Source organism: Dendrobates tinctorius, unplaced genomic scaffold, assembly GCF_039654945.1.
Source record: "Dendrobates tinctorius isolate UK_male_01 unplaced genomic scaffold, ASM3965494v1 ptg000161l, whole genome shotgun sequence".
Taxonomy (NCBI): Eukaryota; Metazoa; Chordata; class Amphibia; order Anura; family Dendrobatidae; genus Dendrobates; species Dendrobates tinctorius.
The window spans coordinates 6,842,055-6,855,080 of NW_027361828.1; the positions used below are offsets into that span (position 1 = coordinate 6,842,055).

A 13,026-nucleotide genomic window follows, 5' to 3' on the forward strand; every position below is an offset into this window, starting at 1 on the left:
GAAGGTCTGCGGGACCAAAGGAAAGTGTGAGATCCGGTAGGGATCTAAGAGTTGAGGTCTGGGAGACCGGGACGCCGACCATGACATGTAATTGAAAGAAGGAAAATGAATGGGAAGATGTGAGAAAGACAACCGTCCTAGGTCAGGTCCCCGACACCACGGACACCCCTGAAGAAGGAAAGGCGGGCGCCGGCAATGATCTGGTAGGTGAGTGGCCTCGATCATGGCGTACCGGATAGTGAAAGGTAACAGTAGGGGAGAGTAGGGGAAAGATACACGCCGTAGAGAGAATACGGGTGTACCTTGCCCAATTTGAAAGACGTTGTCATGTGGCGTGCGCGCTGGTGAGTAGCAGTAGGCTGCTCAGAGCATAGTGCTCCCAGTATGGTTCGGCCCCCGCAGATAGTGGGTTTGGCTCAACTTCTGGTCCGACAACAGAATGTAGGTGTAGATTCAGAACGACGAAGGCAGGGATGACGATTGTCGAGGACGACAATGGACAAAGGAAGGGGGAGTGTAGGGAAGGTGACCTGACGGACGGACGGACTAGTCAGAGTGAAGAAAGATAGGTTTGCACAGTGTAGGTAGGAGACAGTGATTACAGTGGGGAAACAACTAGAAAAGTGTAGTGGACGTGCAGTACCTTGGGATGACCATTAGATGGCAGGGTGGAGTGTGAGCAAAGGACTTTACAGCAGCTTAGGGCTTTAGAAACCGTTGGTCATGGGGGGTGTGGTGACAGTTAGTGACAGTTTCAAGGAACCGGGGAAGTTATAAATTCTGAGGGAGGGTTCCAGAAGATTCCAGTCCCCAGGGGGAGCTCAAGTGACAGGAGGACTACGACAGTCTGTGCACTCTGAGGAGAATCCAGACCAGGGGGACTGAGGAGAGAGAATGTCAGGGGGGTGGTCCTGACAGGAAAGGACCGCAGTTGAGACGAGGTACTGGGTGTAAGATACCGTATGTGACACGACGACTGAGCAGTAGAAGCGCTGTTGGTTAATGGGCCTAAGGCGGCCACAGTGACGGAACTGTCAGGAGCGTCGACAGTAAAGGAGGGGACGGTGTGTGCAGACACGTCTCCAGTGTACGGTGTGAGAAGCGGCTCTGGAAACGGAGGGCCGCGAGGTGTGCCGTCAGTCGGACGGCAAGTGAAGAAATAAACTTGGACCTGTTGCACCCAGAATCTGCCTCCATCGTGTCTCTGTTGTCATCTCTGCGCGGTATAAAAGTAGGACCACCCCCCCAGCTCGGCACCCCACCACCGACTCTACACTGCTTGCTGCCATTTGACATGGCAAGCCAGGAACAGATGTCATGGAAATGTATGAAGGAGACCGGAGTCCAAAAATAAAAGTCCGTCTGTAGCTTCAGACAATACAAGAGACATTGGTTCGGGACCTGACAGCATCCATTCAGCTCTGCTGCCTCTGCCTCATCCTGCTCCTGCTAAAACTGTCTTGTTCAGCTTTACTCTCCACTCCTCTCCTTCACTGACTAGAACCCTCTCTGAACTTGCACTTAACTGAGTTCTAGACTCTAACTGCGCCACTAACCCAGAGTCCTTTTCTTATAAAACTGGTCTAACCCCTCCCAAGCTGTGAACTAATCCCAACTTTATTTAACTAGAGTGTAGTCCAAGCTATATTCCTGTACTTAGTGTGGTCCCCCCCAGTAGACAAACCTCCTACATTCCAAGGGATGGCTTTAGGCAAAGCCGATAGGCGAACCGAATACACACCAGCCATCAGAATATAATAAAACCCTTTTTTCACACATATAAACATTAATACATAAGACTACAAACAACATAATAATAACCCGCTTGTTGACATGACGTCTTAATCATCATCCCAGTCTCCCCCAACACTTGCTGTGCCACTGCATCTTCAGCTCCCCCCAGGAGAACTCGTGTACAAACCTGGTTACATAATGGTTTATGATCCTTATACCTGGCTACACTCTAGCTTATTATCCAGTATACAAAATTGTTTGCTTAAGACCCACTTGCATGAGGTAAGGAATCTTTCCTTCCTCTGAATTATTGCTAGGCTCCCTGCCTGAGATACAGAATTTTGCTGACACATAATCATGGTTTTCTTCTTCAGAATGTGCTATTTGATACCGGTTAAAATGCAGATCTGAGTGCAACAGGACCATAGGTATTTTTATTCCCAAACTATATCTCATTATGCCCACGTAACTCCTCAGTACTTAACCCTGTCTGCTGCTGTCTAACTTTTGCAGGCCACTACAAAGATAAAGCAACATTTGAAACAGTACAATTGAACCAGCAACATTTGAAACAGTACAATGCATTATATAACCATGAGATCTTCAAGGGGGTGTGCTAATGCACTCCTTTACACTACTACAACATCTTTGTTAGAAGGATAAGGGGAATAAGGCTATTTGGATCCAGTTATGTGGCTAGCTATAGTGGGCTTTAAGCAGGATCTACAGCAGTGGTCCCCAACCTTTCTGACCTTGAGAGCCACATTCAGCTTAGGCTGGTTTCACATTAGCGCTTTTTCAGCGCGCACACGGCCGGGGGTAGCTCCGCCCCCGAGCCGGCTCTCTGCCCGGCGTGCCCGCCCCTTGCTTGTAGCGCCGCCTACTAGCGGACAGCGGCGCCTGCGATCGGCAAGTTTGATTTTGGCGCGCACGGCGCACCGTCAAAAGTGCGCAGCGCAGGTCAAAGCGCAACTAGCGCACGGCCTGCGCACGATCTGCGCACCCTATGCTAAAGATAGGGTGCGCCGATCGCAGGCGCCGCTGTCCGCTAGTAGGCGGCGCTACAAGCAAGGGGTGGGCACGCCGGGCAGAGAGCCGGCTCGGGGGCGGAGCTACCCCCGGCCGTGCGCGCGCTGAAAAAGCGCTAATGTGAAACCGGCCTTAGACAGAGGGTCGTGAGCCACATTCAGCACTGAGAGAGGGTCATGAGCCACATCCAGCTCCCATCTCCTTCAAAGTAGTGTCAGCCAAAGCCCCCATTACAGGTATAATGATAACCAAAGCTTTTCCACAGAAATCACTCCAAAGCAGTACACTGAGATCCAGGGGTTCCTACAATCCCCCCATTCAGTATTCTCCAATCAAAAACTCCCAACACACTGTCACATCCAGCTTCAAGAACCTCCTCTAACAAGTAGTACGATCCTTCAGCGTACCATACCTAAAACATCTCTAAACCTCTAAAACCAGTAAATGTGCATCCAAATCTGCTCTTCTGTGCAGGGCTACTCACAAAATTCATCATTTTGAGATGTACTCTTCATACCTATTTGCTAAACCTGGATATAATGCACCAAGCTGGCAGACAGTCGCGAGCCCCAATTCATGGGGCCGCATGCCACATGTGGCTCCCGAGCTACAGGTTGGGGACCCCTGATCTAAAGCATAAAACCTGCTAGAGGCGCGAGCTGCTTACTTAGGTAATCCATCACTCTGAGACTGCAGGATGGTCGCTAAACTAGGCAATGAACAGTTATCAGAATTTAAGCAGTGGATGATGCCTCAAATTCAGGATGGCCACTCTGATTCTCACTGGTTTGTGCAATGGGGACTCTCGTTAAAATGTAATTTTAATCTGTTTTCTTTTATACATTTCTAGTGCTAGGTCTCAAAGAAACCACTGCTAGCCCCAGAGATAAACCTACTGACAGTAAGTATGTGGAAATTATTTTTAAAATTTTATTGTATGCTAATCTATCCAGCAAATGTTGGTCACAAATAAACCCCCCAAAATATCAACCTAAATTCAGCACTAACATAAAGTTCAATGTGTCACAAAAAAAATCTCTGAATCACACTTATACGTTGAAGCATTCCAGAGCTATTACCTCATAAATCGACACTGGTCAGAATAGTAAAATTTGGCCTGGTCAGGAAGGTGAAAATAGGCTCAGGGGTGAAGGGGTTAAACATTAAATAATGCCAATGCCAGTGTTGCTGCATTGCTCGTCTCCCTCCTCTTGATGGGGACAGTGACATACTCACTGCCACGGCTGCTTGGCGGTATCTCCCTGTCCTGCCATGGCTCTCTGTTTTCAGGGTCTGTGCACAGCACAAATGTCTCCAGTTGGTGCTCTTAGTGTGTGCACTACTCACTTCTTAAAGGGGTAGGGTGGCACTCTAGATTAGCCCCCAGCCATTACCTGGGAGGCATCTAGTACTAAAGGCAGCATACCCTGTAAGGAGATGCTTTAATAACACCTTATTTAATGTTTAGTTTGAGTTTGTTCCCGCTAGTTTATTGTCAGGTACCTAAACCTATTCCTAAACCTGTCCCAGGCTGAACCTGAACCTATTTTTGAATCAGTTCTGCCTGAACCTAATCCTGAACCCTGAACCCGCCTTGTATGCACCTGAACATATTGCCTGTTGCTGTATTCGTCTTGCTTGAACTTCATCCAGAATCCTGAACTGTCTGGTCTGATCCTGAACCCTGAACTATTTGTCTGTTTCTGTAACTTGAACCATCCTGTCTTGAGGTCAGCGCCGATGTAGCGGGGACTGCCCTTGGAGTGGTACCTAGTGGCTACCTGCGGCTCGAGCCTAATTGCACCATCAGGAGCTCTTGCAAAAATCAGGTAGCCTCTTAGCCACTTACCTTCAGGGTAAGCTTGGTCTGTGGTGCAGTGGGTCCACGATCCAAGTGTGTGACATTTTGTTCAATTTGTGCTTCAAAACCTGCAAGAAAAGCTCAGTGTGAACATACCCTTTAATAGGTTTTCTCAACTTCTTTTCTTCAAGAATGCACTGCTTTCAGAGGGTGGTGCATTCCTGAAGATTTACAGTTTGGATCGATAGCATGGTTTCACCGCTGATCCAAACTTACTGTTTTCCTAGATTCCTAGCACAGGTAGCTGTGCCTGTGCAGCAGGGTAGAAGAACAGGGGGAATAGAGCTATTTGGATCCAGTGATGTGGCCAGCTAGAAAAAGCTGCAAGCAGGCTTTAAAGCATAAAGAATACCAACACAAAAGACTGAGCAAACAAGAGGAAAATATTAGAGAGACACACTCCGAAACTAATTTACCAACTAACATATGAAAATGAGTGCAAACAAAGGTCTCATAAAAACTAACAATTTATTATATATGCTTAAAAAAGATTTAAATACAAAAGACATACATATACCAAAACAGAATGTTCCTAGAATGGCAGCAGGAAAAAATGAAAAGTAAGAGATGTAAACTAACACAACAGATTCCAAATAGAACAAAGAACCTCATCTGCATAATAATTCAAGTCAGCTAACAAGTGTCTTGACTGGTACTAAATAGTTTAGTGAAAAAATGCATAAGGTAGGTTGTTGTGAATTCGCTTTCTGGCCTCCCTCTGGTTATTACTGAAGGTAGTGGAGCTGGTCAGATTGACAGAGGGGTTGTGAGTTCTCTTTCTGGGCTCCCTCTGGTGGTTACTGGAGGTAATGGAGCTGATTTGATTAACAGAGACTTACCACCTGATAATGAGGATGACGATTGGAGATCTGGGGATTCAGATTGGGATTTAAGACAGCAGACTCCCTCTATCCCTGCTTGTGATTTTCTTCTTGCCTCCTGAGGTCTGATGTTTCCAGCTCTGTCCCTGCATGTTCAGCTAAGTGTTCATTTGCTATTCTGTTGCATTTGATCTGGTTTTGTCTATATCAGTTTTGTGCTGGTCAGCCAGCTCCGGCTGGGGCTGTGCTGAATCACAGTCCATATGTTACTGCTTGTGCCAGTTTGTTTTTGTCCCTTATTAGATTGGCCTCTTTTTGCTCTGCTTTCAGAATATACCAGAGTGCTCATATAGTGGGCGAAGTCGTGCGACTTCAGTATCATTTGCATCAAACGTGTTGGACTTTTTGCAGGGTTTTTTGCGTGATTGCAGACAGCGTCTTTCCTTTCCTGTCCTGTCTAGTCAGTGTGGGCCCCATCATTTGCTCAATCTATTTTCCTGCCTGCTTTTGTGTTTTCATCTTGTCTCACCGACAATATATGTTTGGGGGCTATCTATTCCTTTGGGGTCTGCTCCAGGGCGGCTTAGATTTCCCCTTTCTTGTTTTAGGCTGTTAGCTCTCCGGCTGTGCTGAGGCATCTAGGTTCATCGTAGGTACGCTCCACGGCTACTGCTATTTGTGTGGATAGGATCAGGGGTCTGCAATCCGCTTAGTTACCAACCTCTCTGGTTTTCTGTGGCTTAGCTTGGGATTGCTCTCCTCCTCGGTGACCCAATCATAACAGTTGGTACTTACTCCAAAAATGATATCTCAGTGAAAAGGGGGGTCTGGTACATGTGTCCTGGTCCACCTGCCCCAACGCACGATTCACCCAGAGGTTTTGTCAGGGGGCATTTCACCTGCTAGTATCATGATCTGCTTAACTAGGTAATCACCACTCTGAGTCTGCAGGGTGTTCGGTATCATAGGCAATGAGCTATTATCAGAATTTAAGCTGTGGCTGATGCCTCGAATTCAGGATGGCCACTCTGATTCTCACCAGTTTGTAAAATGGGGACTCTCGTTAAAATGTAATTTTAATCTGTTTTCTTTTTTTTTACATTTCTAATGCTAGTTCACAAAGAAACCAGTGATAGCTTTAGTGAGAAACCTACTGACAGCAAGTTTGTGAAAATTATTTTTAAAATGTTATTGAATGCTAATTTATGTAGCACATTTTGGTATCAAATAAACCCCTCAAAATATCTTATCATGAAAAATCTCAGAATCACTGTGATATGTTGAAGCATTCCAGAGCTATTACATCATAAAGTGACACAGGTTGGCATTGTGAAATTTGGCCTGGTCAGGAAGGTGAAAACAGTCTCAGGGGATGAAGGGGTTGAACATTAAAATTATGTGCACACTGAGTCTTATTGTTGACTTGTTGGAGCAGAATTTTTGTGGAGTTATGAGTTTTTGAAGAGGGTCTGAAAAGTTTTTGCATAATGCAAATGCCGGTGTCCCTGCATGGTTCGTTTCCCTCCTCTTGTCAGGGACGCTGACACACTCACTGCCACGGCCGCTCGGCGGAATGTCCCTGTCTTGCCATGGCTCCCTACTCTCAGGGCCTGTGCAAGGCTCGCATGTCTCCAGCCATCGTGCTTAGTGTGTGTGCTCGCTGCTTTTAAAGGGGTAGCGATCACACTCTAGATTAGTCCCCATCCATTAGCTGTGAGGCATCTAGTACTTGAACCCTGAACCCACCTAGTCTTTACCTGAACATATTTTGTATTGCTATAATCATCCTGTCTGAACCTGATCCTGAGTCCTGAACATGAAACTGCCCCGGCAGTACCTGAACCTGAAACCGCTCCAGCAGTACTTGAATCTGTCTGAAAACATTCCAGTGGTACCCAACCTGTAGCGGTGTCTGCCCTATCTAGTGTCTCAGCCAGTACCATGATCTTGTCCCACCAGTGACTGCGAGTTTGTGTTCGTGATTGCGAACCTGACTCTTGAGGTCAGCAGCCACTTTACTGAGGACCTTGGAGTTATTCCTAACAGCTACGTGTAGCTTAAGCCTAACTCCATCATCAGGAGCTCTAGAAAAAAACATGTAGTCCCTTAGCCATTTTTCTCCAGGGTAAGCCCAGCCTGTGGTGCAGCGGGTCCACGATCCGCCTGTGTGATATTTTGCTCAATTTCTGCTTCAAAACCTGCAAAAAAAGCTTAGCCTGAACATACCCTTAATAGGGTTTCTCAGCTAATTTTCTTCAGGCGTGCATTGCTTTCAGAGGGTGGTGCACTCCTGAAGATTTACAGTTTGAATTGATGGCATGGTTGCACCACTGGTTCAAACTTACTGTTTTCCTAGATTCCTAGCACAGGTAACCTTGCCTGTACAGCATAGTAGAAGAACAGGGGGCATAAAGCTATTTGGATCCAGTGACGTGGCCAGCTACAATGAGCCGCCTAAGCAGGCCTTAAAGCATAAAACCTGCTAGTGACACGATCTGCTTACCTAGGTAATTGGCCACTCTGAGCCTGCAGGGTGGTCAGTAACCTAGGCAATGAGCTACTATTAGAATTTAAGCAGTTGGTGATGCTTTGAATTCAAGATGGCCACTCTGATTTTCATCATTCTGTGCCATGGGGACTTTCCTTAAAATGTAATTTTAATCTGTTTTCTTTTTTTACATTTCTAATGCTAGGTCACAAAGAAACAACTGCTAGCCCAAGAGAGAAACCTACTGATAGTAAGTTAGTGAAAAATATTTTTAGATGTTATTGTATGCTAATCTACTAGCACATTTTGGTCATAAGAGCAACATACAGATAGAATTTTATGGCATCTTTCAGTCATAATTTCGATGTATCATTTGTACCTTTTTTTAATGCAGTGATTTTTTTTTTAATTCAATGACAAACACAGGCTGCTTCTCTATTAAGATGTATATTGCTGACTGAGCAAGTATGATTATACACCAAAAGGTGTGTTATGCTTCCGAACGGGCAGTCCTCTTTTAACACCTTTCACAGCAGTTGACGCACCTATACGTCATGGTCTGGAAGGGGTTCCCAACTAATGACGTACAGTTACTAGAGATGAGCGAGCACTAAAATGCTCAGGTGCTCGTTGATCTAACCGATCAATTACTAATACTCGCATGCTTGTTTCGAATAACGAGTATAATGGAAGTCAATGGAAAGATTTTTTCTGTCGACCCTATAAAGAAGTCTGGGGGGGGGCAGTAAAAATGTTCAAATGGATGGGACAAATTCTGAATTGTCTGTGGGTGAGCAATATGATACCAATACATTTTTAACACTATTTTGAGGGTTACATACCAACGAAATGTATTCCAGACCACGGAATACGCTATGGGTGATTAATGATATTGAAACATTTTGAGCAGGTATTTTTGAGTCTTATATAGCAACTAGCAATATAGCAACTAGCAATGAAATATACCCTAGAAGATGTAATACCCTATGGATGAGCAATATAATTCTGATAAATTTTGAATACTATTTTGAGGGTTATATACGAACTAAATGTACTCTACACCATGGAATAGTCTATGGGTGAGCATTATAATACAGATAAAATTTTGAACCTTTTTTTGAAGGTTATATACCAATGAAATGTACCCAAGAGCACGTAATATACGTACTATATAGCTGAGGAATGTAACTCAGCAAAGTTTTTAGCTGTTTTTTTGAGTGCTATATATCACAAAAATGTACCCCAGAACATGGAATAGTGTATGGGTAAGAAATGTGAACAAACAAGAAAAATTTTCAAACACTTTTTTGTACTGTTAAATACCACCAAACTGTGATAGAAAGCACATAATACTCTATGGATGACTATGGATGAGTCTAATCCTTAAATTTTTTTCTACACTTTTTCTCCACCATAATGCAACAATATCCTATTTAAACTGTATGAGTCTTTGAAACCATAATAAAATTATGAATGAAAATATTTTGAAAGTGTAGTTGTAGTTATAAAGTCATAAAAGCTTTGCAGGTTTTCTCAACTTCTTTTCTTCAAGAATGCACTGCTTTCAGAGGGTGGTGCATTCCTGAAGATTTACAGTTTGGATCAATAGCATGGTTTCACCGCTGATCCAAACTTACTGTTTTCCTAGATTCCTAGCACGGGTAGCTGTGCCTGTGCAGCAGGGTAGAAGAACAGGGGGAATAGAGCGATTTGGATCCAGTGATGTGGCCAGCTATAATGAGCTGCAAGCAGGTTTTAAAGCACAAAACCTGCTAATATCACGATCTGCTTACCTAGGTAATCACCACTCTGAGTCTGCAGGGTGTTCGGTATCATAGGCAATGAGCTATTATCAGAATTTAAGCTGTGGCTGATGCCTCGAATTCAGGATGGCCACTCTGATTCTCACCAGTTAGTAAAATGGGGACTCTCGTTAAAATGTAATTTTAATCTGTTTTCTTTTTTTTTTACATTTCTAATGCTAGTTCACAAAGAAACCAGTGATAGCTTTAGTGAGAAACCTACTGACAGCAAGTTTGTGAAAATTATTTTTAAAATGTTATTGAATGCTAATTTATGTAGCACATTTTGGTATCAAATAAACCCCTCAAAATATCTTATCATGAAAAATCTCAGAATCACTGTGATATGTTGAAGCATTCCAGAGCTATTACATCATAAAGTGACACAGGTTGGCATTGTGAAATTTGGCCTGGTCAGGAAGGTGAAAACAGTCTCAGGGGATGAAGGGGTTGAACATTAAAATTATGTGCACACTGAGTCTTATTGTTGACTTGTTGGAGCAGAATTTTTGTGGAGTTATGAGTTTTTGAAGAGGGTCTGAAAAGTTTTTGCATAATGCAAATGCCGGTGTCCCTGCATGGTTCGTTTCCCTCCTCTTGTCAGGGACGCTGACACACTCACTGCCACGGCCGCTCGGCGGAATGTCCCTGTCTTGCCATGGCTCCCTACTCTCAGGGCCTGTGCAAGGCTCGCATGTCTCCAGCCATCGTGCTTAGTGTGTGTGCTCGCTGCTTTTAAAGGGGTAGCGATCACACTCTAGATTAGTCCCCATCCATTAGCTGTGAGGCATCTAGTACTTGAACCCTGAACCCACCTAGTCTTTACCTGAACATATTTTGTATTGCTATAATCATCCTGTCTGAACCTGATCCTGAGTCCTGAACATGAAACTGCCCCGGCGGTACCTGAACCTGAAACCGCTCCAGCAGTACTTGAATCTGTCTGAAAACATTCCAGTGGTACCCAACCTGTAGCGGTGTCCGCCCTATCTAGTGTCTCACCAAGTACCATGATCCTGTCCCACCGGTGACTGCGAGTTTGTGTTCGTGATTGCGAACCTGACTCGTGAGATCAGCAGCCACTTTACTGAGGACCTTGGAGTGATACCTAACAGCTACGTGTAGCTTAAGCCTAACTCCATCATCAGGAGCTCTAGAAAAAAACATGTAGTCCCTTAGCCATTTTTCTCCAGGGTAAGCCCAGCCTGTGGTGCAGCGGGTCCACGATCCGCCTGTGTGATATTTTGCTCAATTTCTGCTTCAAAACCTGCAAAAAAAGCTTAGCCTGAACATACCCTTAATAGGGTTTCTCAGCTAATTTTCTTCAGGCGTGCATTGCTTTCAGAGGGTGGTGCACTCCTGAAGATTTACAGTTTGAATTGATGGCATGGTTGCACCACTGGTTCAAACTTACTGTTTTCCTAGATTCCTAGCACAGGTAACCTTGCCTGTACAGCATAGTAGAAGAACAGGGGGCATAAAGCTATTTGGATCCAGTGACGTGGCCAGCTACAATGAGCCGCCTAAGCAGGCCTTAAAGCATAAAACCTGCTAGTGACACGATCTGCTTACCTAGGTAATTGGCCACTCTGAGCCTGCAGGGTGGTCAGTAACCTAGGCAATGAGCTACTATTAGAATTTAAGCAGTTGGTGATGCTTTGAATTCAAGATGGCCACTCTGATTTTCATCATTCTGTGCCATGGGGACTTTCCTTAAAATGTAATTTTAATCTGTTTTCTTTTTTTACATTTCTAATGCTAGGTCACAAAGAAACAACTGCTAGCCCAAGAGAGAAACCTACTGATAGTAAGTTAGTGAAAAATATTTTTAGATGTTATTGTATGCTAATCTACTAGCACATTTTGGTCATAAGAGCAACATACAGATAGAATTTTATGGCATCTTTCAGTCATAATTTCGATGTATCATTTGTACCTTTTTTAATGCAGTGATTTTTTTATTAATTCAATGACAAACACAGGCTGCTTCTCTATTAAGATGTATATTGCTGACTGAGCAAGTATGATTATACACCAAAAGGTGTGTTATGCTTCCGAACGGGCAGTTTTCTTTTAACACCTTTCACAGCAGTTGACGCACCTATACGTCATGGTCTGGAAGGGGTTCCCAACTAATGACGTACAGTTACTAGAGATGAGCGAGCACTAAAATGCTCAGGTGCTCGTTGATCTAACCGATCAATTACTAATACTCGCATGCTTGTTTCGAATAACGAGTATAATGGAAGTCAATGGAAAGATTTTTTCTGTCGACCCTATAAAGAAGTCTGGGGGGGGCAGTAAAAATGTTCAAATGGATGGGACAAATTCTGAATTGTCTGTGGGTGAGCAATATGATACCAATACATTTTTAACACTATTTTGAGGGTTACATACCAACGAAATGTATTCCAGACCACGGAATATTCTATGGGTGAGTAATATGATATTGAAACATTTTGAGCAGGTATTTTTGAGTCTTATATAGCAACTAGCAATATAGCAACTAGCAATGAAATATACCCTAGAAGATGTAATACCCTATGGATGAGCAATATAATTCTGATAAATTTTGAATACTATTTTGAGGGTTATATACGAACTAAATGTACTCTACACCACGGAATAGTCTATGGGTGAGCATTATAATACAGATAAAATTTTGAACCTTTTTTTGAAGGTTATATACCAATGAAATGTACCCAAGAGCACGTAATATACGTACTATATAGCTGAGAAATGTAACTCAGCAAAGTTTTTAGCTGTTTTTTTGAGTGCTATATATCACAAAAATGTACCCCAGAACATGGAATAGTGTATGGGTAAGAAATGTGAACAAACAAGAAAAATTTTCAAACACTTTTTTGTACTGTTAAATACCACCAAACTGTGATAGAAAGCACATAATACTCTATGGATGACTATGGATGAGTCTAATCCTTAAATTTTTTTCTACACTTTTTCTCCACCATAATGCAACAATATCCAAGTTAAACTGTATGAGTCTTTGAAACCATAATAAAATTTTGAATGAAAATATTTTGAAAGTGTAGTTGTAGTTATACAGTCATAAAAACTTTGCAGGTTTTCTCAACTTCTTTTCTTCAAGAATGCACTGCTTTCAGAGGGTGGTGCATTCCTGAAGATTTACAGTTTGGATCAATAGCATGATTTCACCGCTGATCCAAACTTACTGTTTTCCTAGATTCCTAGCACGGGTAGCTGTGCCTGTGCAGCAGGGTAGAAGAACAGGGGGAATAGAGCGATTTGGATCCAGTGATGTGGCCAGCT

At 43.5% G+C, this 13,026-nt stretch overlaps 1 protein-coding gene across 3 annotated transcripts in view; it reads left to right on the top strand.

Annotated features, from left to right (window-relative positions):
* Positions 1 to 13,026, top strand: part of LOC141052533 (uncharacterized) — a 169,753-nt gene that overhangs the window by 43,774 nt on the left and 112,953 nt on the right. For all 3 annotated transcript variants that reach the window (XM_073549787.1, XM_073549786.1, XM_073549788.1), the window contains 3 exons: positions 3,614 to 3,664; positions 8,139 to 8,183; positions 11,498 to 11,542. In XM_073549787.1, coding sequence (XP_073405888.1) covers positions 3,614 to 3,664; positions 8,139 to 8,183; positions 11,498 to 11,542 — 141 coding nt within the window. The remainder of the gene's footprint in view (positions 1 to 3,613; positions 3,665 to 8,138; positions 8,184 to 11,497; positions 11,543 to 13,026) is intronic.